Genomic DNA, 24,737 nt, shown 5'->3' with positions numbered 1-24,737 from the left:
GGCTTTACAGAGCTGAAACTGGAGTTTCATCTTCAAGGACTGGAAGGATTTGGGCAAAGTGAGGAGAAGGATAACAAGGCAGGTAGAAGACATTCTAGAATCAAGCACTGAGCTGGTGACAGATGCAGAGAAAACCAGATGCAGAGGAAAAACCAGTCTATGTGAGACCCTGGCATGTGGGGTGAGAGGAAGAGGGCCTGGACCAGACAGCTTTGAAAATGCAGTTATAGCTGCAGCATTGCTCCAAGTGTAGTCCAGTTGTAGCTGGAAAAAAAAAAAAATTATCTAGGATGCTTTGTTGTTTGTTTGTTTTAGTTGCCAAGATTTTATATCTTTTTCCATAGTTTTTAATTGTTGCAGTATAGTTGTACATAATGTTGGGATGTAAATATGCATATAGGTACACACTATAACAATATAATTTGGCCAAAGATCATCCCCTAGTATGTCCTCCCTGGGTACTGTCCCAGACCTCTCAAATCGTAATTCATGGGATAAGAGAAGGGCCAGAATTTCTTTCAGGCAATTCTTAGATACACTAGAGTTTAAAACTTCTGGCCTTAGGCATCTACAATTTAACTTCCTAGTAGTTTATTGTACTTGTAGGCTCAAAGCTAAAATGACATTTGCATCTGAGAAAGCCTAATCGAGCAGACGTACAAGGTGGCCCCAAAGGGGCAGAGACTGAAAGTAGGGAAGCAATCAGTTATCATAGCAGTTCTGGTGTGTGATGATCAGGCTTAGACTTGAGTGTCTATAGGCAACATGCACATCGCCTTTTGCTTTGTATTCTCAGGACCCCATGAATCAAGCCATTATTTATGTGCATAGGTATTATTTGTATCCCCCTCCTCACATTCTTGTGATTCACTGAACAGAAATCACATTTGCTACATCTGTGGCTGAATAATCAGCAAGAATACACAACACCAAATCCCCTTCTTCGTGTTCACTCCTTCCCACCCAAACACACACACAAGCAAATACACAAACCCACATGCACACAGTTTATTATTTTCATGGAGAGAATTGGCCACTTCCCTTGGTAGTTAAAGCTGATACCAACACCAGGAAATTCAGAGTCAGCCCTATGAGCTTTGGACACAGGGGTGAGAGGGACGTTCCAGTTTCTAGAGACCTGGGCACTGCTGCCCAGGTTCCTCATGCTCTCAGTGGGAAGGAGGGGCCCCCACCCTGCTTCTCTGCTTCCTTGAAACAGCCTTGTAGCTCAGGTGGAGATTGTTTTGTCACTTTATGGTCTTGTCAGCATATCGATCACTGAGTCTTGAGTGCTAATTAATTGTTATGTTATCCTGCTAGATCCATCAGGAAGGCTGGTGGCCTCCACTGGGCACTGTGCCAAGAGCCAGAACTCACTGAAGGGAGAAGGAGGGGAGAGAGACTGTAAATGAGGGAGCAGAGATGTGATCAGTTGATAAGTCCAGGGAGAGACAGGATGCCAAACTTAACAGACCACACACACATGCCCACAGAGAAGAGCCCCAGGGATAATCTGGACTTTGTTAGCCTTCCTATTGTGTGTGCACCATGAATTTTGTTTTTCTCCCTTTTTCATGAATGCCTACTTCCCACATATCCCAAACATCCATTTGTCACCTGGATTGCCATCTCCCTAGATTGTCAAGGGACATCTTTGAGCTACTGTGGAGTAGCATCTGTCAGAGTGGATTAATAAATCTACGATGAGAAGTTTTTCCATTTGACCCTCCAGATGGACTCCACCCTCCTGCTCCCAGATGCTGACCTTTATGAACTGTTTTGCTGGGTTACCTTGTTCCATGTCTGTTCATTAGGCTTGATAAATAGTGACTACCCACAAGACAGCAGAGGAGTGAAGGATGGTAAAGTTGGGGACACTTCATTCCCAGATTACCTCCCTGCACATGCACAGGGGTCTGGCTGTGTTCCCCAACCAAGACCAGAGGGCCCTGTCCATTCAACTCTCCCTCCCTATAGGTTCTGGTTTGGATAAAGCTTCCCACTCTTACTAATCCTAGGGTACTTCCCCATCCTTGTGGATTTCCTACATCTAGCTCACACCTTTGAATATAGTTCCTTTATTAAAATTTCTCCCAAATACCAAAATGAATGTGTATCTGTATCTTTTCTGTACCTAAGTGATAAAAGTGTTCCCTCATCAAATAACTAATAAAACAGGCTATTAATAGCTGGGCTTCTCTGAGCCTTCATCATGCATAGTAAATGTCCAAGAGGAAGAGTAGAGTATGCAGGATCCAGAGCTTTTTGACCTAGAACCATCCCTTATTCTCCCAGAATCCAGAGTAAGTATTTCTGGAACCCAGATATATACTGACAGCTAAAGGCAGCGAGTGAAGAGGTGCACAGCCACCAGAGAACACATTGCTCCTTGGAACCTCTGCTGGGAAACACAACTGAGACTTGTAAACAGCATGTGAGCTTTCAATGACACATCATGAGAAATTACAACTCTAGGAAATGAGAACAAGACCTAACACCTCTTTGCCACCAACTTTGCAATCTACAATGGGTCACTTTGCTTCTCTGGCCCTCTTTTCTCACGAAAAACAACTTGATCAACAGATTTTAAACTTATTTTTTACCAGTGCAGTTTTTCTTCAAATGAATGTTTAGGTAAAAGCCCAGTCCAGAGACAGGTGGAGATCAAGCAGCTCTGCACAAGGCATGGGTGGAAGTGGGAGGAAAAAGCTGACACTCCATCCCCTAGACATTATCCCTAGACAGTGGCCTTCAGGGGGCTGAAGCCAGGTTGGAAAACACTGGCCTAGAGGTATCCTTCACTTCCTGCTCTGATGTGAGACAAAGGGGGTCTGCACAGGAATCGTTGTTGACCTCCACCTGGGGCAGGTACAAGGAGCCACTGGGTCTGCATTCAGGGCAAGGCAGGTGAAGAGCCCCCTGGGGAATCTTTTCACTGTCACTTCTGAAAATGTGTCAGTTTTAAGCAACAAGTAATTCCCCTTTTCTTAGGATAAAGCAACTGCAATGCTTATAACACCGTTTGGGGTTGTCTTCAATACCCATTGATTCTTCCCATCCAGTATTCTCACTACTAAAATGTGTGAATGAATCTGAAAGATGGACACCAATATTTTTCTCCCCAGCTACAAAATCTTAAGTCTACCTATGCTGGGAATTTTACTGATATCAGAAGTTTTGGAAACATCTTGAAGCTACTCAGGGACTGAGGACACAGCAAGCTTCCTTTTTTCTCTACTTCCATCCACCTTTGGTTTAACACTGAAGTCTCCAGGCCTCTAGGGATTTAAATAATAATTGAGGAGGTTCCCTCTAGAATGTAGGTGAAGCTGGCCATGCCCTAAGGGAAAAGGTGAGCAAATCTTCTTCCCATAAAGCAACTGTTAAGTTAAACTGTCTGCTTGGGACTTCTCACACACCATAATTATGTATGCCAATTCCCCTAATAAATCCCCTCTCACATACCTATGCATGAAAAAAATATAGATTTGGTCTTTGGAGATTAAATACATTGACCAAAGGTATTTAACTCTCCACAAAACATGAATACTTCAAATACTACTGAACTTTCAGGTAAGAACAGTGAGTGCTTACTAGTTCTGGGCATTCTTGCCTGGGGTTGCTCTATCCTCCCCAAGACTGGTCAGCACAGAGGTCCTACCAGGGTGGGGCACTGGTGCCTGAGAGTACTGGTGGCTGTGCTGCTGTAGTTGAAAGGGACTCGTGGGATTTGGAGCTCTGACTGGCCCCTTTCCTCCCATCATATAGAGGAACAGCAGTGTGATTCAAGACTGACTTCTCATGCAATACAATGGTAACAGAGGCCATTGGGAACACCTGTTCAAAGTGCGAAAAGAAAACTGCCAACTATCAATTCTATATCCAACAAAATTAACCTTCACACATAAAGATGACATAGACATGTTTAGCTAAACAAAGAGGAAATTCTTTGCTAATAGATCTGACTTACAAAAAATACTAAAGAAATCTCACAGACTAAATGGATGTGGACATCAGGCAGTAACTCAAATCCACAGGAAGAAATGAAAACCATCAGAAGTGATAAACATATGATTAATGTAAAATATTTATAAACATGATTTACTTATGCCTTCTAACTTTTTAAAGACATAAAAATGTAAAGAACAATAGTATATAATGTGTACATATGTATATACAGATGATATAATATATGTGACAATGATAATACAAAGATGTTCAAATCTGAACAAAATTCACATATTCTATGGGAATTAAGTTGATTATGAAGATTGTGATAAGCTAAGATTCATATTGTAATCACTAGAGCAACCACTAAGAAAATAACTTAAAATATAGTATAAAATGTCAAAGGAATTAAAATGGTACAATATGGACATATCATGCTTGTGAATTGGAAGACTAAGAGTAATCATATCAGTTCTACCCAAAATAACACACAGATTTAATAACGTTTCTATGTCCCTGCAAGAGTTTTTATACATATAGTCAATATTATTCTAAAATTTATGTGAAAAGGCAAAGGTACTCGAATAGCTAAAAGAATTTTGAAAAAAGAAAAAATGGGAGGATCTACTTATTCAGCTTTAAGAATATCATATAGGTAGAGTAATCAAAACTTTGTGGTACTGGCAGAGGGAAAGACATGCAGATCAATGGAAGAGAATAGAAAATCCAAAACAGACCCATGAAAATGTTTTTTGACAGATGGAAATTTATCTGATGGAGGAAATATTATTTTTAAGATATGACCCAGGAGCAGATTTTTTTTAAAGAACGTCAACCTAAGTCTCATATCTTATATAAAAATAAACTTAAAATGGGTTGTGTATTTCAATATAAAATATTAGGAAAAAGCAAGAGAAAATCTTCTGGGGATGGGAAAGAAGAGCTGAGACTTAAAATAAATAAATATATATATATAAATATTGATAAATTGGACTTGATCAAAATTAAAACATTTGCTCTGAAAATACACTAATAAGACTTTGACAAGACCAGCTACAGACCGGGGGGATATATTTGCAAACCATATATCTAACCAGAGACTGGTATCTAGGACATGTAAAAGAACTCTCAAAATTTATCAGGAAAAAAAAAAAAAAAAACCTGGTTAGAAAATAGGCAAAGGAATGAAGAGATATTTCATTGAAGAAGATATTCAGATGAAAAATAAATACATGAAAGGTGCTCAAGGCATTAGCCAACAGGAAAATTAACATTAAAACCACAATAAGGTATCACTGTACACCTATCATAGATACAAAGAGCTAAAATCAAAATTAGTGACAACACCAAATACTGCCAAGGATATAAATAAACTGTATCACTCATTCTTTTCTGGTGGGAATGTAAACTGCCATGGCATGGCCATTCTGGAAAACAGTTTGATAGGCTCTTTGAAAATCAAGCATGTAACTATCATACAATCCAACACTGTGCTCCTGCAGATTTGTCCCAGATAAATGAAGACAAACATAAACACAAAAACTTACACATCTGTGCATATTTATAGTAACTCTTTATAATATCGTAGAACTGCAAACGACTCACATTCCTTCAATAGGTGGACAGTTAAACAAACTGTGATACATCCATACCATGGAACATTTACTACTCAGCAATAAAAAAGAATGAACTGTTGATACATATAACATTGATATACAGATTCAATTTATGAATCTCCAGAGAATTATGCTTGGTAAAAGAAGATTCAATTCACTGCAATGATGAATACATGTCATTATCCATTTGTTAAATCCATAGAATGTACAATGTAAAGAGTAAACCCTTAGTAAGACTGTCTCAAAATAAAAATAACAAACTGGAAAAAAAAGAAGATTCAATTTCCAAAGTTACATATTCTATGATTCCATGTATACTATATTCTTGAAATGACAAAATTATAGAAATGGTAAGCAGTTTAACGGTTGGTAGGGGCTCATGAGGGGATGAGTACAGGAAGGAAGTGCATGTGGCCATATAAAGGTAACACGAGAAATCTTTGTGATAATAGAAATGTTTGTAACTTGACTGTATCAATATACATATACATACATATATATACACACATATATAGATATTTATGTTGATATTGATATATATTCTTACATGGCATATATTTAATATATTTCATATTTATTCATGCATATGTATTTTCATCAAGAGACAAGCTTAAAGTAGCTTAATATAGAAAGGTTAGATATAAAAGGATAGGCAAAGTTTATCAGGGAAATACAAACAAAAAAGAAGCTGGACTGGTAATATAAATATCAGATTCCATGAACTTAAAGGCAAAGAAGGGCATTAAACAAGACAGAATGTTATTTAGTGTTGATGAAGGTACAGTATATAAAGAAGATATAAGCATCATGAGGATTTTTGTACTGCATAATGTAGCTATGAGATATATAAAACCAATTCTGTAAGAAATACAAAGAGATCCTGACAGGAGCACAAGAGTAGTGGGAGACCCTCACACACTTCCCTTTGACAGATTAAGTAGACAAAGGATGAATCAGAGTACAGAGGAACTGAAAAATGCCTGTCATGTGTCTGATTTAATAGATAGACATCAATTTTGTACTCCATGAAGTGAAAATATACCTTTCTCTAAGTACACATAAAACATTTATAAAAATTGATCTTTTATTAACCCACAAAGGAAATCTCAATAAAGTTCCAGAAAGCAAAATTTGGACAGGCCTTGTTCTCTTACTGCAGTACAGTAAAACTGAAAATTAATGGCAAAAGTTCAAACCAACACTTCGAAATTTAACAACACTCTACTAAATAACTCTTGGGTCAGAGAGGAAACCAAAGCTGCAATTACAGGTCACATAGGACACAGCAACAATAAGGACACTTCATACTGATGCTCATGGGCTACTGCCAGAGGTAAATTCATAGCAGAAAACCTTATATTATTAACAGAAAAGAAGGAAAATAAATGGACTAAATGTTAAATTCAAAAAACTATAAAACAATAACAAACCAAAGAAAATGAAGAGGCAGGAATTAACAAATTCAAAAGCATACAATAATGGTTCAAAAATAGAAAAAATATAGAATCAATATGTACAGGTCATTTTTTAGAAAAGGAGAATAATATGAATAAATTGCTATTTCAGAAAACATAGACACAGAAAATAACCAGGAAAAGGACATGCCTTCGAGTATAGAGAATGCTATAGGGGGCATTACAGTTTTCAGGCAATAAAATTTTAAATGTCCCATAGGGTGTTTTTTTAAGAAAAATATAAATTACAAATTGAAATTAGGATCAGAAAGCTTGAATGAATCCATTTGCAAGGACTATGTTGCCAAGTGTGAGAAAGCAAGACACATACTGGTTAAGGATTTGGGCTCTAGTGCCAGCCTGTCAGGATTTGCATCCCAGCTTCACCTGCTAGCTATGTAACATTGGGCAAAATATTCAATCTCTAAAAATCTGTTTCCTTATCCCTAAACTGGCAATGATAACAATATCTACCTCCCGAAACAGTTAAGTAGTCAATGAAATAACACAAGCCACGCCTCTAGTACTGTGCTAACCGAAGGACCCCCCCCCCAAAGACACAAGGCATTTTTATTGTTATATTCCTTCAAACTTCCAAAGAACATACTTCACATACTATGTAAACAATTTCAAAACAGAGAAAAAGATTCCATGCTATTCATTTGGCTTTACAGAATCATTACCTTAATATAAAACCTTGATGGTGTTAGCACAAAAAACTTAAATTTTATGAATGTATAATATGTCAATTAAATATAAGCAAATAAAGTCAGAGTTGTAATGAAATAAGAAGACACCAGAATCAAATAGAATGTGTCCCAGGAATAGTTCAATGTTTCAGTATGAGGAAACCTATCATCTACTTTATAGCACTGTTGAGTAATTGATGATATGCTGATCTGGAAATGTTTTTAATTATTACTATAGTGATATGAGACATTGCCACACATTTGTGTTAATGTTGTTGGGTATATCATTCTTAAATTTTTAAACAATCTAAATACCAAAAAATAGGGGTATGTTTAAATATACTTCAGTGTATTGTACTAGAACAAATATATTTTATGTTTGATACAAATGATATATAGAAATAATATTTAGAGAAATGATATAGACAGAATAGATTATGCTATATAAGACCATTGTGAAGTTATAGAAAATATTTCAAGGACTATATTAAAACATGGAAACATATCTGAGACATGTTGTTTATTAAGTATAAAAAATTAAAGTAATATATGCAACATACTTGCAATAGGGAAACTGAATTTTTATCTCTATGTGTATATTGACATATACATATAAGCATTTGGGTTGTTTCCTTGCTTTTATCAATGTAAAAATACTGCAATAAAGAGCCTCAGACACTTGAAATGTTCCAGAAGGGTGAGGATCAAATCACCATCATGTTTTAATCCATTTTAGAACTGTAATCCGTGTGAAAAATGACACATATACAAAACTATTCATTGTCACTTGTGTGTGTGTGTGTGTGTGTGTGTGTGTGTGTGTGTGTGTGTATAAGAACACAATGTCATTTATGCAGGAAAAGGAATAAAAGGAAATGAAACAAAATGTCATATTGATTATTTTAGAGCAGTTTTAATTTTATCTTTATATTTAATTCAAGATACTTCTCCTTAATACTGACACAGGAAAAATTCAAATGATAGAAAAACACTCAGATTCAAACAAAAGAAAAAGCACTATGTTTACATACAAAATAGGTGAGCTCAAGAGTTTACAGATGCAGTTCATGACCTTATCTGTAAAAGAAAAACAGACAAACACATAAAGATTGCAATTAAGGTATTTAGAGAGTTTTATAGTATCTGGCAAATGATAGGCCAATAATCTATATTCACTCTACTCTACTCCCTAATCACATGAGGATCATTGGAAGGATTAGTTCAGAAAAGATGCATGTGAAAATCAATGGAACTGGGGGGAAATTATGTTAAGTGAAACATGTCAGACACAGAAAGACAAATACTGTCTCATACAGAAGCTTAAAAATTGATCTGAATGTAGTTGAGTGATTACTAGATGTTGAGAAGAGGGGAGCAGTGGGGGTAGAGGGAGCTTGGATAATGTATACCAAAACAATTAGACAGAAGGAATGAGTTCTAGTGTCCTGCATATAGCACAGTGGGGGGAATTACATTTCACAACAACCTACTATACATCTTATAGATAACTAGAAGAAAGGGACTCATAGATTCCAAACACAGAGCAAAGATAAGAAGAAGGAAACATTAATTACCATGATTTGATCAGTACATGTTGTACACATATATTGAATATTACACTGTACCCCATAAATATCTAGAAATATTATTTGTTAATTCAAAACATTTTGTCCGATGTTTTAGGAGATGGAAATGCAAACTACCCTGATTTGATCATTACTCATTATATACGTATGTAGAATTTGTATTTCATAAATATGTACAATTAAAATTATAAAAATAATTTTAAAATTTAAAAAATGCATGTGAATGAGTTTAGCACAGGGCATAGAGTGAAATTGGTTATCAGAAATTATCATCTGAATCTGAATTATCCATAACCCTTTCCTGGAGTTGCCTAGACTCTAGATATTCACTCTCCACCATTTAACCTAGGCACTCCCAATTGTTGATGCTGTCATATTGCTTAAAAATGAACAAAACAATCAAATAAAGAAAGAGAAAGGGGAAGAGAGGGAAGGGAGGAAGGGAGAAAGAGAACAGGAAATGAATTGGACTTTTTCCTTGTTTCTGGAAATGAACAGGAGGAAAAAAATCTTTTATCTCCTTTCCTGAATTTTCTCTTCTTGCTTCAATCCAGGTCCAGGGTAGAAACTAGGCGACCTTTGGCAAATACTTTCTTCCCTAGCTACAACTTTATCTGTCTCAGGAAGGGACATTCTCTTTAAATGAGAGATTCTGGTCTGCTGCCAAAGCCCACATCATATTAGATAGTGTGCTTGACTTTTTAGAGTTCAGACGTATTGGTTTGGGAAATGTTATGTGGTTAAGAGAATACAAGATGATTTGTCTTAGAAATGGCCAGAGCCTAGAGCTAAGCAAAATCTTGACAATAAAGATATAGCATGGGCTTGGATTTAGGAGAAAATAATAGGAAGAAGACTTTGGGGGTGCACTTGAATATGGAGAATGAAAAGAGGAAAACAGCCAAGATGACTGATATTTTATCTTCCCCATGGAACATTATTACCTGGAACTTGAACATAAGAGAATAAAATGATCGACTCACTTTGGGACTTGAAGGTCTGGGGTAAGGGCAGGAATGTCAGGGGGATATCCATTAGCAGTTTAAAATCTAGACTATAAATCAGATTGGCCTCAGGCTAATGATGCAGGTTTGGGAACTATCACTTTGGGCAGGAGGGTGGACTACTTCATGGAGTCTTCATGAAAACTCTTCAGCTTAATAACGCCTCCATACTTAGAAAAGAGAGGAGGAAAAGGGATACAGTAACGAAACTAGGGAATGAGAGTATAATGCCAAGGGTAAGAAAGACAATTTCAACAAGATGTATGGAAATAGAGACAGATACTCTAGCCCTGTGAAGGTGACAGAACTGTATTCCATAGTGTAGGTGTAATAAAGCAAAGACCTCAGGCTAGGGTGGTGGCATACTCCTGTAATTCCAGTGACATGGGAGGCTGAGGCAGGAGAATCAGAAGTTCAAGGCCAGCCCAGGCAACTTAGATATTCTGTCTCAAAATAAAATTTAAAAAAACTGGAAATATAGCTCAGTGGTAGCACCCTTGGGTTCAATCCCTAGTACTGAAAGAAAAAAAAAAAAAAAAAAAGCAAAGCCTTGTGTCTCTTCTTCCCCTTGCTTTGGCTGAAATTAGAAACATGCACCAGTGGAATCAAGAACACAATACTGAGTTGGAGCAAAGGTGCAATGTTGAGTATACTTCAGAAGCAAGCTGAATCTCCATCCTAACCATTTTAGAAGCCCTTGGAATGCCCTGAACTCTGCACTTTGACAATATCTAAGATCAATCTAAATGGGCTTTTGCATTATTAATAAAAGAAATGCTTCTAAATTATTGGGTTATATTATTTAGCCTAGAACCTAGGACCCCTGATCTCAGGCAGTGGAAAGTTCTCATCAGCTTGCTGCATATCAGGATATCCCAAACCTTAAGCCAGGCACAATAGTGCACACCTGTAATCCCACCAGCTTCAGAGGCAGAGGCAGGAGGAAGGTGAATTTAAAGCCAGCCTCAGAAACTGAACAAGACCCTAAGCAACTCAGAGAGACCCCGTCTATAAATAAAATACAGAAAAGGACTGAGGATATTGTTCAGTGGTTGAGTGTCCCTGGGTTCAATCCCTGATAACAAAAAATAAAAAACAAAATAAGAACCTTAAGTCAGGGGATCCTCATCTTGGTTAACCACACCTTAACATCCCCTGCAACTCAGTTCTCCACCCCATGTACGTGTACTTGCCAAATGCTCCCTGGTATCTGCCCTTCTCCACCTCCCTGCATCCCGACAAACTTCTACAGCTGGTCAGCCAGATCCAGGGATGTGTGGGGATCACCATGGTGACAGAGGAAGTTCAGATGCAGCAGCAGAGAGATAGAAACAGCAAGGGAAGTTTCTTGGAGCATAATACACTATCTCCTACCTTTCTTACAAGTGTTTCCCTTGAGTCAGAGAAAGACATTAGAGGTAAAGAGAGCTACTGTTGTGTTGGAGAAACTGGAATGCCTGAGCTCTTCTTTAAATTTTTTTTTTCTGTGACTTTCAGGTGATCATCAGTATAATCATCCGATATTAAGCAGTGCTACCCAGACCCCAACACATGGTGAGAGATGACTGAGAGCATTCTGCATTCCATCCTCATTCCAAGTGGCTCCATTCTGACTATGGATGCCTATCATAGCATCAAATGCATGGTCATTGACTCACTGAAACTAAGGAGCCACATACCTGCCCTCCTCTCGGCCACAAATCTTCACTCTCCCTTTGTCCCCTAGGTGCTTCTGTCTCTGATATCAGAGTGATTTTCTGCCATAAAAGGGAAGAAGCAAGACCTTTTCTCAACTAACTTACACTTGCAATCCATGTCACTTCTTGCAGTCATAGATTCTATGCCTCAACGGCAAGAAGATGAACACTCTCCTTTGCCCAAAGCTACTTGTGGCATCATTTACAAATGGACATGAGATTTAGTTAAAATATCTTAATCTTCCTCAAACTAATTAATATTTGGTGAAACTCAGAGCTGATTTGAGCTTCAACCTTCTGGCAGGGGAAGAGGCAGAGGAGTGTTAGCAGAGGAGAATAGCCAGAGAGTTACAAAACCATATTCCCCACCTCAGTTCTAATGTCCTCCCACCAGGTCACAAATTTGGGACCACATAGAAAAAGTATTTGGGAAGTCTCTGCTTAAAATTCAATAGAACATAAGACAGCCATGTAAACTGTGAAGCAACAGTTATTTCTGTCTCTTTGCTATCAAAGAGACAAAAAGCATTATTAACGTTTGAGTGAGACAGAAACTCAAAACAAAGATAAATGCAACAACCCACATGGTAGAGAGACCTACCATTCTCATGTGAGATTGCACAGTGCCTCAGCATTGAGGCTGAGGGACATTTTAATTAAAAGGAGGGGAATGAGCAATTTTGATGTGCCCCTTCAATGCTGTGTTCCTAGCAGAAATACATGACGAAAGAGCAATGTAATCAGATATTTCAGGTTGTAGGATCCAGCTAGAATTAGAACTGAGAGAAATCGGAGAGATAATTTAAAAGGTGGTGGTGATGAGAAGGCAAGAAGGAGGATTGATACATGAAAGATATTGAGAAAGATTTGTTAGTAACAGAGTATGGCTGATGAGAGCCATTGTGGATGGCAAGTCAAGATTGATGAGAAGAGTGGGGGAGATGGTGTTGATCACACCATCTAAGCAATCAGGAAAATCATGTGTACAGGGGATGGAGTTGTTTGTGGGGAGTTTGGATCTGAACATCAAGAGTTTGATATGACTATAGGATTTGCAAGAAAAAAAATCACTCAACTGGCAGTTAGGGGTGCAGAAATGAAGTCTGGAGGGAGGTTAGAGCTGAAGCTCTAAGATAAACTTTGGAGACAGTAGCAGACGCCTTGGGAATTAACAATCTGTGCAAGAATGCTGAAAGAGAAAAGCAGAGGGTAGAGGCAGGGAGCCAGGGGATGCCCATGGTGACAAAGTAGCAGGAAGAGGACCCAGAAAAGGCAAGAAAGGAGAGCTTCCACTTGCTCAGTAACATTATGGAAAGAGCAAATGCTAATTTACCCCCAGAAGGAGCCAACATAAGCACAGACGACCAAGTACAAAAGGAAGAGCCATCCTCCTCTCTCTTCCTGCCATCTCTCCTCCAACAGAAGTAAGGAGATGAGGGTCAATGAGCTCCCATACCTGCCCTTGAGGAGCTCAAAGTGTAACAGGAGCAGAGTATTCTTTGCATTCCTGTCTGGGATATTACCCTTTCCCCAGGAACTGGCCTAGCAATTATTAAGAAAGGAAGAGGCCTGATTAACCACAGAGTTCAAACTGGATCCTTGTTTGGGGCCATGTAATATGAAATAATCAGGAAAATTGCAAAGCAAGGTTTGTGCTGTCAAGGAGATTACAAAATATGAAGAGCCATGAGATCTACTCAAGTCAAATTATGAAAGACCAGTTAGACACTAACTGAGGTGGAACTGGCTAGAAGAATTATGCAAGCAAGAACAGAAGACATCACTGTGAGCTGAAAAGATGTGATATGATCACAACCAAGAGCTTGGAGTTAGGAGAGTGAGCAGGATCAAGGGGTTAGGGGCAATCATGACGGGGACAAAAGGCAAGTCAGAGTTGGCACTGGCTCAGTGGCATGTTTCAGAAAACAATGGCAGAGCAACAGTATCCAGAAATATTGCATTTGGAAGCAGGTAAGCTGAGTGATGTCCTCCTTGGAAGAATGATGCCAATGAGCAGAAAAAAGTCTGTTCTTCTCAAGTACAGCCAGACGTGAAGAAACAAGGGCTAAGGGACGAGTGGCTTTTAACCAAGTCTAGGGATCAGAGCTCTCAGCTTCCTGCCCACTCCACTTCCTGGCATCTGTCCTGGTCCATGCCAGGGAGGCTCGCTCTGTACAGTATGTTCTGATCTCTCAGGGATGCAGAGCATCCCCCACCCCCTCACATATGTACCAAGCTGATATGAACAACAGCTGATTGGCTGAAATCCTCTGGCTCAATCCCCAGTTCTGGGGGTGACAATGCAGGCAGGAAAGGATAGAGAAGCCAGGAGTTCCCTGTTCTTAGAGCTGCCCTTGGATAAAGCCTAGGAGGGTTTCTCACTCCCCCATTGTCCACAGAAACCTCGTGTTCCATGATTACAGCACACTCTTTTCCAAGAGGTGTGGGAAACCACAGTCCATCTGCACCTCTGTTCCAAGACCCCTTCTTAGAACGTCTTTGGTCTTGAGATGTACCAGTCAAGGAGGATGGAGGGATGATGCAGTCAAACTGTAGCCTCTCAACTGCCCTTTTTCTGATAATAGTACCACTATTTCCCCCAGCAAATACCTCTTATCTTTGTGTGTGTGTGTGTGGCTCCTCCTCCTCCTGTCAGTCAAGCTATAGGGCATGATTGTCTGTCTTCCTGGAATGCCCCTTTTTTCTGACCCGAGTGCTCATCACCACTTCCTTACCCAGCCATGCACCCTCTCTCTCCCCTCCCGTATCCTTCCTAATCTGGCTCCTAGCTCACTCTGCATGGTTCCCCCCTTAGACATTCACTTCATTTCCCTTTACCATGTTTTCCATTCCTTCCTCCATTTTCTCCCCATTTCTGTCATTGAGCAATACTCCACTCTCTCTTCTGATCATGGAATCTCAGGGGGAAAAGAAAAATAGAAGAAGGGAGTGATGAGCATTTTTGCTCACATTCTTTAGAATGTGAGCTAAGTAAGCCGAGTTCCCCTTGGGGCTGAGGTCTGTCTCTGGGGTCTCCAAAGCATCCTCCTCTGTCTCACTCTCTTGCTTTGTACTCAAGAGGATAGGTGCAGAATCCCACGGGACAAAGAGGGACTTAGTACCTTAGAGAGGACTAAAGGGGTTTCTGAGAAAGGAATTAAAGTAAGATACCCTGGCTGGATGGCTCACAGTGGCTTGTCAGGTGTGGAGCTTGGAGAGGCCCAAAGTACAAGTAGCTGTCTGAGAAGTGGAATGACATTGTGCACAGAGTGTGGGTTGGAACTGCAGCAGTGTTGAGTCCTAGACCCACTTCCTCCATGGGTATGTATAAGAAGTCACAGCAGCTCCTCTCAAGTCAGAGTTGTCTGAGTTGGAGAGCTAGGTTTTCCTGCAGCTATTAGTAGAGGGTACTTTAACACAGAAGTGGATGATTTTATAATGATCCTCAGTTAAATTGGCTTACATTTTCATCAGACAATCTAGTGATATACTAGGAGAAAGAATCTTTCTGAGTCTGAGCTGAGTCTGCCATTCAAGGAATAGTCAATGCCATAGGAACCAGTGACCATTAAAACCTGTTCCTAGACTTATTGACAACTGGAACTGAACATGAGGGAAACTGAGTTAACAGAACCTGCTGTGTCCTAGTACAATGGGTCAGGAAAGCAGAATGGGGACTCTAATGCGTGATAAGGCAAAAAGTAGAAACAGAGGACCTGGACCCTACCTCTTGCCTACCTCAACCTTTGTCTTCACTAATGCAATGTACTCTCCTCCCTTTTCTTGCAGAGAAGCCACGGATGAACAACATCCTGACATCAGCCACCGAACCCTATGACCTCTCCTTCTCCCGCTCTTTCCAAAACTTGGCTCACCTGCCCCCATCCTATGAGTCTGCAGTGAAGACCAACCCGAGCAAGTACTCATCTCTGAAGAGGCTAAGTAAGCCAAGTTCCCCTTGGGGCTGAGGTCTGTCTCTGGGGTCTCCAAAGCATCCTCCTCTGTCTTACTCTCTTGCTCTGAACCCAAGAGGACAGGTGCAGAATCCCAAGGACAAAGAGGGACTTGTACATAGGAAGATGTACATGATCTGAGTTCATTCTTTCCATAGATAGAACAGAGGTCACAGGATTCTACAGTCCCATATGGGGCAGCACTCCAACTCATGCACCAGTTTAACTGCAAGAGGCATTCCCTAGCCTACACTCCACTTGTGCTCTTCAAACTACGGTCTTTTCTTGCTCTGTATCCTATCTTGAAACAGAGGGTAGCAGTGTTAAGAGCTTTCTCTGAGATCCTTCCCAAAGCCCATAAACCAGCTTCCTCTCTAACCCAGGCAATGCCATCTGGAGGAATGAAGACTTCCTCCTTTCATGTGCAAATCCTATTTCATCAGTTAAAGCTGGTTTATCCAGGGATTGCAAATCTGCCATTTGAGTCTGGGTAGGATGTGGGTATTGATGAGTTTAAGACACTAAGAAGTCAAGAAAGTTCATTGAATGACAGCTCTCCTTTCCTGGACTTCTGACCCTTGGACCTCCCACTTTCCCCATGAGTCTCTTTTGAAGACCACCCAAATGCAGTTGTAGACTCAGGGATACTGAGTGGGATGGCGCAAGTCCATATCGGCCACCTCTGTGGTGGAACATTGAGTTTCCCTGGCAAGAGGAGGGCATCTCTGATGAGATGAGGAATCTGATGGATGTACTAAAAGGAGGGAATGTTACTCATTAGGCAGGATATACCTATCAGTGACTCCTCTGGGTCAACTGAGAAGCAGGTATCATTCCTACACTTGGCAGAAAGCTCAAAGGCTGTCTATAGGAGGTCTCACTGCTGAAACTTGGGGCAATGCAGGTTTGTGTATGTCCTACATAAGTTCAAAGGTCCAGAGGGAGGATCTACTGGATGAAGAAGAGCTGGAGCATGGAGCATCTGAATGAAAGGTACATATAGGATCATTCCAGACTGCTGTAGTTGTGGGTACAGGCAGGGTTTGTGTAGGCTGATTTTATGGTTGTGTGGGGGCTGGATGCCCATGTGTTGGCTTCCTGTGCATTGGCTGCTACTCCAGAGAAGGTGTTACTATATTGCTAAGTTAAGAATTTTCACAAGTGCCTTGTAGTTAGAGCATCTTACTTATCCTATCAGGAGGCTGTTCTGTGACCCAGCTTCCAGAAAGGCTCCAGACCTCATCTGGAAACTGCTAACTGCTATTCAGATGTCTTGCCAAGACAGGGAACCATTGTATTTCAGTGCCATGGTGGGATAGGCATAGCGCGTAAGGGCAGGAGGGCTCCAAGAGTTGGGCTTGCCATCAGCTCTGCATGAACTCTCTGGCAACCTTAAGGAAACCCCTTAACCTCTTGCTGCTTGAGGTAGTCCTTGGACTAGAAGCAGCACCTGGGAGCAAGTTAGAGAAGTAGACTCTTGGACCCATCCAAGACCCCTGAATCAGAACCTGCACTGCACAAGCCCCCAGGGATTGGATCACACTTTCAGTAGAGTAGCAAGGACTTCACTTGTCTGAGCTTCTGTGTCCCACTCCATAAACTAACCTGTCCTTGCAGATTTATAGGTCTGTGTTGAGCACAAGGACTGCAGGGCTTTACCCAGGTTCTGACTGCGGGGTCACCTGTTGCCTTCTCTGTCTCCCCTGCAGCTGACAAGGAAGCTGATGAGTATTACATGAGGCGGAGGCACCTGCCCGACCTGGCTGCCCGGGGCACCCTCCCCCTCAATGTCATCCAGATGTCACAGCAGAAGCCGTTGCCACGGGAACGACCCCGCAGGCCCATCCGGGCCATGTCCCAGGACAGGGTCCTGTCTCCAGAGCGGCGCCTGCCGGATGAGTTCAGTATGCCCTATGACCGCATCCTGTCTGACGAGCAGCTGCTCTCCACCGAGCGCCTGCACTCCCAGGACCCGCTGCTGTCCCCAGAGCGGACGGCCTTCCCTGAGCAGTCGCTGTCGCGGGCCATCTCGCACACGGACGTCTTTGTGTCCACGCCTGTGCTGGACCGTTACCGCATGACCAAGATGCACTCCCATCCCAGTGCCTCCAATAACTCCTACGCCACCCTGGGCCAGAGTCACTCCACAGCAGCCAAGCGCCACGCCTTTGCCTCACGCAGACACAACACGGTGGAGCAGCTGCACTACATCCCCGGCCACCACACCTGCTACACCGCCAGCAAGACTGAAGTGACCGTGTGACTGGCAGGGCCCAGCTGGGGCCACCTGATAGGCTGAGACCGGCAGGGCAGGGCAGGGCAGGGCAGGGCAGGGGTCAGGAGCAGAGCTTCTAACCTTGTACTTCTCCCTTCCCTGGTCCCCTCCGTGGGAGGTGGGGGTGGGCACCTTTGTCTAGAAAGCCATACCCCCACAGGACACAGCCCCTTGGCCTGGTCCAACGCTCAGACCCAGTATCTGGAGCGACTGCTCTTACTCTCCCAGTAGAGTCCACAGGGAGTGAGGAGAGAGGCGAGGCCCCAGTCTCACTCCCACACTTTTGCCGGCTCCCCTCTGTCCCACGTCCCCTCCTCCCCACTTCTGAGGACTCAGTGGCAGGTTCTGTCAGCCAAAAGACCCTCTCCTGACCCTAATCTGAAGCTGCCTGGGTTGGAACTGGCCAGCGAGTGCAGTCAGTGGGCTGACTGAATAGGCTACTCGGTCTCTTTCATTTACCTAGAACCGCATCACAGAAATCTTCTAGTGCCTAAAAACTGCCTGCTCGCTCTCGGAGTCAGAGAGCTGCTGTGTTCATAAGCACAATAACGATTCTCTTCTGCCTGCTGGAACTCTCTGGTCCCCACCAAGTGGCCCTTCCTTTGCTGACCTACCTTGGCCCTTCTTCCTTCTCTTCAATGCAGGGACAGGGAGGGTCCTGCCCTTCAGCAGCCTCCCTGCTGTTAGGAACCCTGTCCTGTTCCAGCTGGATGCCCTGCCCTCCTCCTATAGGGACCTTACTTTCCCTAGGCCTACCTGATTCACCCTCAAGTTCTTTGGGGCTTTAGCTCTAGTCCCCCTACCCCGAGGGGAGTAGTAACGGGCTGCAGGGACTTCAGGAGTGCCCTCCCTGATTATCTCCACATTTCTTCTAGGCCTCTAGGTCTGAACTATGACCGCCACTCAGGCCTGCCTTCTCCACGCCTGTTTTGTTCCCAGGAGGCACCTTTGGTGGTCAGAGAGAGACAGGGTGGGAGGGCCACTGTGATGCCCAGGATCTCAGGGCTCACCAATCCTATCTTCCAGGCCTTTGCTTCTCCTCTACCATAAGCCTCAGTCAGGACAGAGACAAATGCTTCTAGAGAGGGGATGCTCAGTGCCCCCAACAAGAAGGACGTCCCTGAGGTAGTTGTCCAACACCCTTCCCACTTCTCTTTCCCATTTTGGCCCATTTGCTGGGCTCCTTCTGGGTTTAGAACTCACTCTCTCTTGGTCTTCTCTTCCTCCACTGCCCATCTACCCTCCCTATACCTGCAGCTCCATTACTCTTTCCTGGCTGCTCTTTCCTCAGACCAGTGGCTCCAAGGGACACAGACCTGGAAATGCATTTAAACAGTGGTTCTCTGGGCTACTGATCTGGGGGTAACTGGCCAACTCCCCACTGCATCAGTTCTTCCCTGGAGTGGGCATCAGGCAGACCCATGCCCACCTCATCTCTGTGAGGGGCCCCACTGCCAGCCCATCTCAGCCCCTTTTCTGTCTTCAACCTACAGAGTGGACAGGGTTGACCATTCCTGGGGAACTAACAATGAACAGAGTAGCGTCCACACCCCCACCCCTAGACCAAGGGGAGGGAGATAGGGGCTCCTCCATTCTCAGGGCCAGGGGCATCTTCCGCAGCTGGGGCTGGGGGAAATCAGTGCCAGAATGTTTGGTTAAAAAAAACAAGGCTGTCACCAGTCAGACTCCAGCAACTGCCCTTAACTGGAATTTGACATTCCCTCAGTTCTGCATGGATGGCCCTTTACAAAAGAGGGAAGCTTCCTCAATATCTACCCTGGGAATGTTTAATATAATCAAGTCCACAAACAACAGAGAAATCAATGGACTGCTTCCTCTTACAGATTTCAAGAATTACAAAGCTCTCTCCTCCTCTCCTCCCCAAGGCTCACTTCCCAGTGTGAACAGCAACACCTTGCATTAATCATGAGGGGATGGAGGTCTGGGGTTACAAAGATGCAGCCCTCAGCTTCCCCACTGGGAAAGTGTCCCTGGGACTGTGGAGCCAGAAGGTCTGGGTCCACTTTGCTTTCTCCCCACAAACACATAAACCTTCTTTAGGGCTGGTCCCCGTGGGTTTATGAGTGTTTGTTCCAGAAAGTGAGACTAAGAAGGCCAGGGGGAAAAAAAAGTAAGGCTAAGAAGGCTAGGGAAAAAACGTAATCAGTCTAAATAGGGCAGTTGATTGCTCTCAGAATCAAAGACGTGACTCACAGCTAGGCCCCTAAGCCTTGAAAGCCACTTGTTGGTGAAGAGGGAAAAGGACAGGATGTGGGTAGGTGAGAATCCCCTCCCCAGGTGTCTACACATGCTCACACTAAACCAGAGATCTGGTCGCATCCCATCTAGGCACCTTCTACACACCAAGTTCTCCATCCCTCTGGGGGATGCTTTTCCCCATGCCTCCTCCCCCAGCCCTGTCTCTGACAAGGTGTCTGTCTCAGGGCTTGTTTGACAGGTTGATCCCAAAACATTTCTCATTCTAGCCTTACCACTGTCTGGTTTAAAATCTTCAGTGTCAGTTGGATCAGAAAATTCTACTGGAACACTTACGTCTTTTAGAGGATTTTTTATTTCACCCTTGAGTCTGGAAGGAGGGAGGGAGGAAATAAAGAGGGAGGGAGAGAAAGCAAGAGAAAATGGGATAGAGATAGGTTTACCTAGAGATAACTCTACAAACTTGCTTCAATTCTGTCCCCCATTGCAAAATCCACAAAACTATGTCTTCACCAGGACATAGAGGTACAGTAGTCCCCCACTTATTCATAGTTTTGCATTACCCTGTTTCAGTCAACCATGGTCCTAAAATATTAATATTTGCCTTGACTCTTTCAATAGAGAAAGCTGAATTCACATAACTTTTAGTACAATATATTGCTATAATTGTCCTCTTATTACTACTTATTATTGTTAATCTCTCTCCGTGTCTGATTTCTAAGTTAAACTTTATCACACATGTGCATGTATAAGAAAAAACAGTATATATAGAGCTTGGTACCATCTGTGGTTTCGGGCACCTGCTGGGGGGTTGGAGGATATCCCCTGACAATAAGGGGGGACTGCTGTTACCTAATTAATTCAGTTGTCCCATCCATCATTATGGAACAAGCAAAGCCACATCACCAGGTAAGTTCACAAAAGAGAGGGTTCTGGGGCTGGGACTTAGATGTCACAACTTCCAGCCCCACTAGGTCAGTGGCCTCTGCCACCCACAAAAGAGTAACACCTCCTTCATAATAAAATGCCCCTACCCCTAGTAAAGGAAGACTAAAGCCCAAGATTTCCCTCTGCTCATTTTGTTCTTTCTTGCATGTCTCCATTGCTCTGATAGAAATGGACAGGAGTCAACACAGGTCTCTGCTGCCTTTGTGTTCCTCCTGAAGATCTCAATGTCCTTTGTGCCCTTCCACCTTTCCTGTCTTGCTTCCTCCTGCCTAGAATTCCTTAACCTCCTAACTGGGCTTCTGCCTTCTGGTTTCCCCAGTTCTTGGCCAATGGGTTTGCCTCTTAGAGAGATCCAACCTTTTCCCCAGCTGAAACATATCTCTTATATCTAAACCCACTCTTTTCTTAAACTTGGTCTTGTATGCCAGTTTTCTCCTTCTCATTTCCCTCTTCCTCCAACCCTAATTTCTTTTCTCTGGTCCTGCTAGAGTCTTTAGTTTCAAGAATTAGAGCTTTGGGTGAAAACTATGGAAGAATCAGACATTGTTCAGGTCCTCTGTTTGTCTTATGGGTTTATCCTTCAATTCCTACACCTGAAGATGATATCCCAGGGTGTGGAGCCAAAGAGCTTTCTTTCCCCTGCAGATCTTCGGGAGGGAAAGGAAAGGGCTGCCAGGTTAGAGGTGTCATGGCCAAAAGATCAGTCTTTGCTCCTACAGCTGCAAGACCTGTGAAGTCCCAGCCTTCTACTAGCCCAGAGGCTCCAGCTCTGGCCAAAGATCCATACCCTTGGGGGCTCTTGGCAACTGCTCCTACTCACTTCTCCTTCCTGCTAGTTGCATCACAGTCCCCCCTTTGTTCCAAAGGATTTGAAGGACTCACAACTCTCCACACGTGGAGGAATATCCATCCCAAATCCCTGCCATCAAACTCAATCCATTTTCTTCAGAGATACTTTGTCTGCCACCAGCCTTCCACCCTGATTCCTTCTACAGCCAACTGTGGACTTGACCCAAGGTAACAGTTTGAAAGGGCTTCCATCCCTTGGACCCTAGAAGGCATCTGCTCTGAGAAGCATGGACACATTACCTCCCATTCACATTCCTGTCATTCTCTCCAAATCTGGGAAACTTTGCTCTGGAATATTTTCAAGGAAGCATGTTGTGTTTTAATGAAGTACTTTTCAGGGTTCAAATGTTATTTTTTATAAATGCAGCATTTTAATGGCAGATTCAATGTGAAAGAAGTCTTCCTGGGCTCTGTATTTTGGTTTTGGAAGACAGCATACTTGGGGAGGAAAAAGCACAGGGCTGTGGCTCTGTAGATACACCTTGTAGTGTGACCAAGGGTGAGTCATGTTCCTGCTCAGTGCCTCAGTTTCCCCATCTGTAAAACAAGGGGCTTTGACTAGATGAGCCTCAAAGTTTCACCCAGCTCTTACATTCTAGGGCTTTCATTTCCATCAGCATCCCATCTGCCATCCCTTCTCCACATCCTTCCCACCTCAACTGAGTTGTACATATCCCACTATGTCTGCCCCCGGTGACATTCTCAGAAGCCCTAGACAGCCACCAGACTCTTCACCAAAGCCTGGGGTGGGCTTGATGGGCTCAGCCACCCACAGATACTCTCAGACCAGAAGATGAAGGACCTGACCATTCAAAAGGTCACCAACTGTATGTCATGGAAGCCTCTCATGCAGACACACCTAAACCACCCAGGCATCTATGACACTGAGAAATACTGAGTCTGGAGTTTTCATTTCTGATGTGGTCCTTTATAGCTGGAGGGAGACGGTTCCAATTTCTGAGAGGGAATGGACTGGAGGAGAAAAGTTCAGAGGTCGGCCCATGAATTTTGGGAATAAAGTTTGTATCTGAGGACAGCTGGGAAATACATTCCAAACCCCAGAGTTGCATGCTTGGCAAAGACTCTGTGTGGCAAAGAATGTTATTATATCCTACTCCAGAACATGCATCCTGAAGACCAAGTCTGGACACTGAGGCTCCATTCCAAGAGGAGAGGAGGAGGCACCGCCACCTGGGCTGCTAGGAGGTGGGTACTCACCCCACCCTAGTATCTTTCTAGCCCCTCCTGTGACACTACTGTCCTCCCCGTGAAGGCTTGTGAAGTAGGAATGGAGATTCCAAGTTGGTATCATCAAAACCATCTTGTAAATCAGCAAGCACATTAACCTTTCATTGTTCAGAAAAATGATGCTGTATGTTTCCTTAAAACCCTCCCTGCTGAGGGAGAGGAAGATCCTGCTCAATTGTGCTGCCCACCCTGCAGTGACCCTTGAAAGCCACTCCATGGAAGGACCCATTCATTTGCTTTGTAGTGGCAAATATTCCTCTAGTTCTATAACTCCACTGGACATTTTGTAGTAAAGAGTTCTTGAAATTCTCTAATTAAAAAGCAATTCTTACTGTAATATTTTTAGTTTGGGGACACAATTTCCTAAGTGGGGGATTAATGAACATTTTTACGCATTAGCCCAATTTATGGATTCTATGTTTATTATATGGTAGCATTGATGAACAGTACCTTTCTATCTGTATCTTTGCAGTTTCTTCATCACTCATATGTAAGCTTCATGGCAAGCAGTGCTCTTGTTACTGCTTCTGTACAAATCTCATCGTCCTACTTACCTGTCAAAGCACATTCTATATGTACTGTAAACAAATATCACTTTAGTAAGATTTAGTCTTAAGGATTTTTCCACTTTTGTCAGTAACAGATATTTATGGATTAAAAAAATAAAGCTGTTTCAACATAACCCGTGTCTCTGAAAATAGCCACGTACTTACTTTTACAGAATCAATACCAAAGGTAATTAAAAAGTGAGGAAAAGATGCAGAGGGATCATTGGTGGAAGCAGGGATAGGCTATCAATAGGATCTAGGTAACAACTGGGGTGACTAGGGGTTTAAAACTGGGTTGTGGTATCGTTTGCACAACCATCTGCATTTACTACAATCACCAAAGTGTATATGTGGGTAAATGTTATGGTTTACAAATTAAAATTTAATAGTGCTTTAAAAAAATGGGGAATAAAAGGAATGTAGGCAGGTGGACCCAGGTCAAGTACAATAGACAAAGTATACTGATTCAAAGCAGAATCACAAGTTCTAACGTTGCATCCATAGTCATAAATCCACTGTGCTTGGACCTTAGGTTTTGATTTGATTTTAAATTTAGGTGCTATAGTTAGGGTAAAAGTAGGTCAATGTCCAGGTCACTTAACCCAAAGAATCAAGTTGCACCACAATAACTGACTTTAGATCTGGAGTTGTGTTCAGGGCTCTCTTTCTCTAGACGCATCTTGCGTATTATATTCTTTGCACTTT

The 24,737-nt window shown here is 42.5% G+C and overlaps 1 protein-coding gene across 4 annotated transcripts in view; it reads left to right on the top strand.

The window, feature by feature from the left end:
• Positions 1 to 22,706, top strand: part of SHISA6 (shisa family member 6) — a 290,090-nt gene extending 267,384 nt beyond the window's left edge. For 2 of the 4 annotated variants that reach the window (XM_079135303.1, XM_079135301.1), the window contains 3 exons: positions 11,795 to 11,851; positions 15,784 to 15,936; positions 17,657 to 22,706. In XM_079135303.1, coding sequence (XP_078991429.1) covers positions 11,795 to 11,851; positions 15,784 to 15,936; positions 17,657 to 18,210 — 764 coding nt within the window. In that variant the 3' untranslated portion in view covers positions 18,211 to 22,706. The remainder of the gene's footprint in view (positions 1 to 11,794; positions 11,852 to 15,783; positions 15,937 to 17,656) is intronic. The other 2 variants (XM_079135304.1, XM_079135302.1) reach the window with 1 other exon arrangement.
• Positions 22,707 to 24,737: the final 2,031 nt, after the last annotated feature.

The sequence above is a fragment of the Sciurus vulgaris genome, assembly GCF_902686455.1.
Source record: "Sciurus vulgaris genome assembly, chromosome: 3".
In the NCBI taxonomy this organism is placed as follows: domain Eukaryota; kingdom Metazoa; phylum Chordata; class Mammalia; order Rodentia; family Sciuridae; genus Sciurus; species Sciurus vulgaris.
Note: the sequence above shows the minus strand (reverse complement) of the source record. Positions and strands in the feature narration are given on the sequence as shown.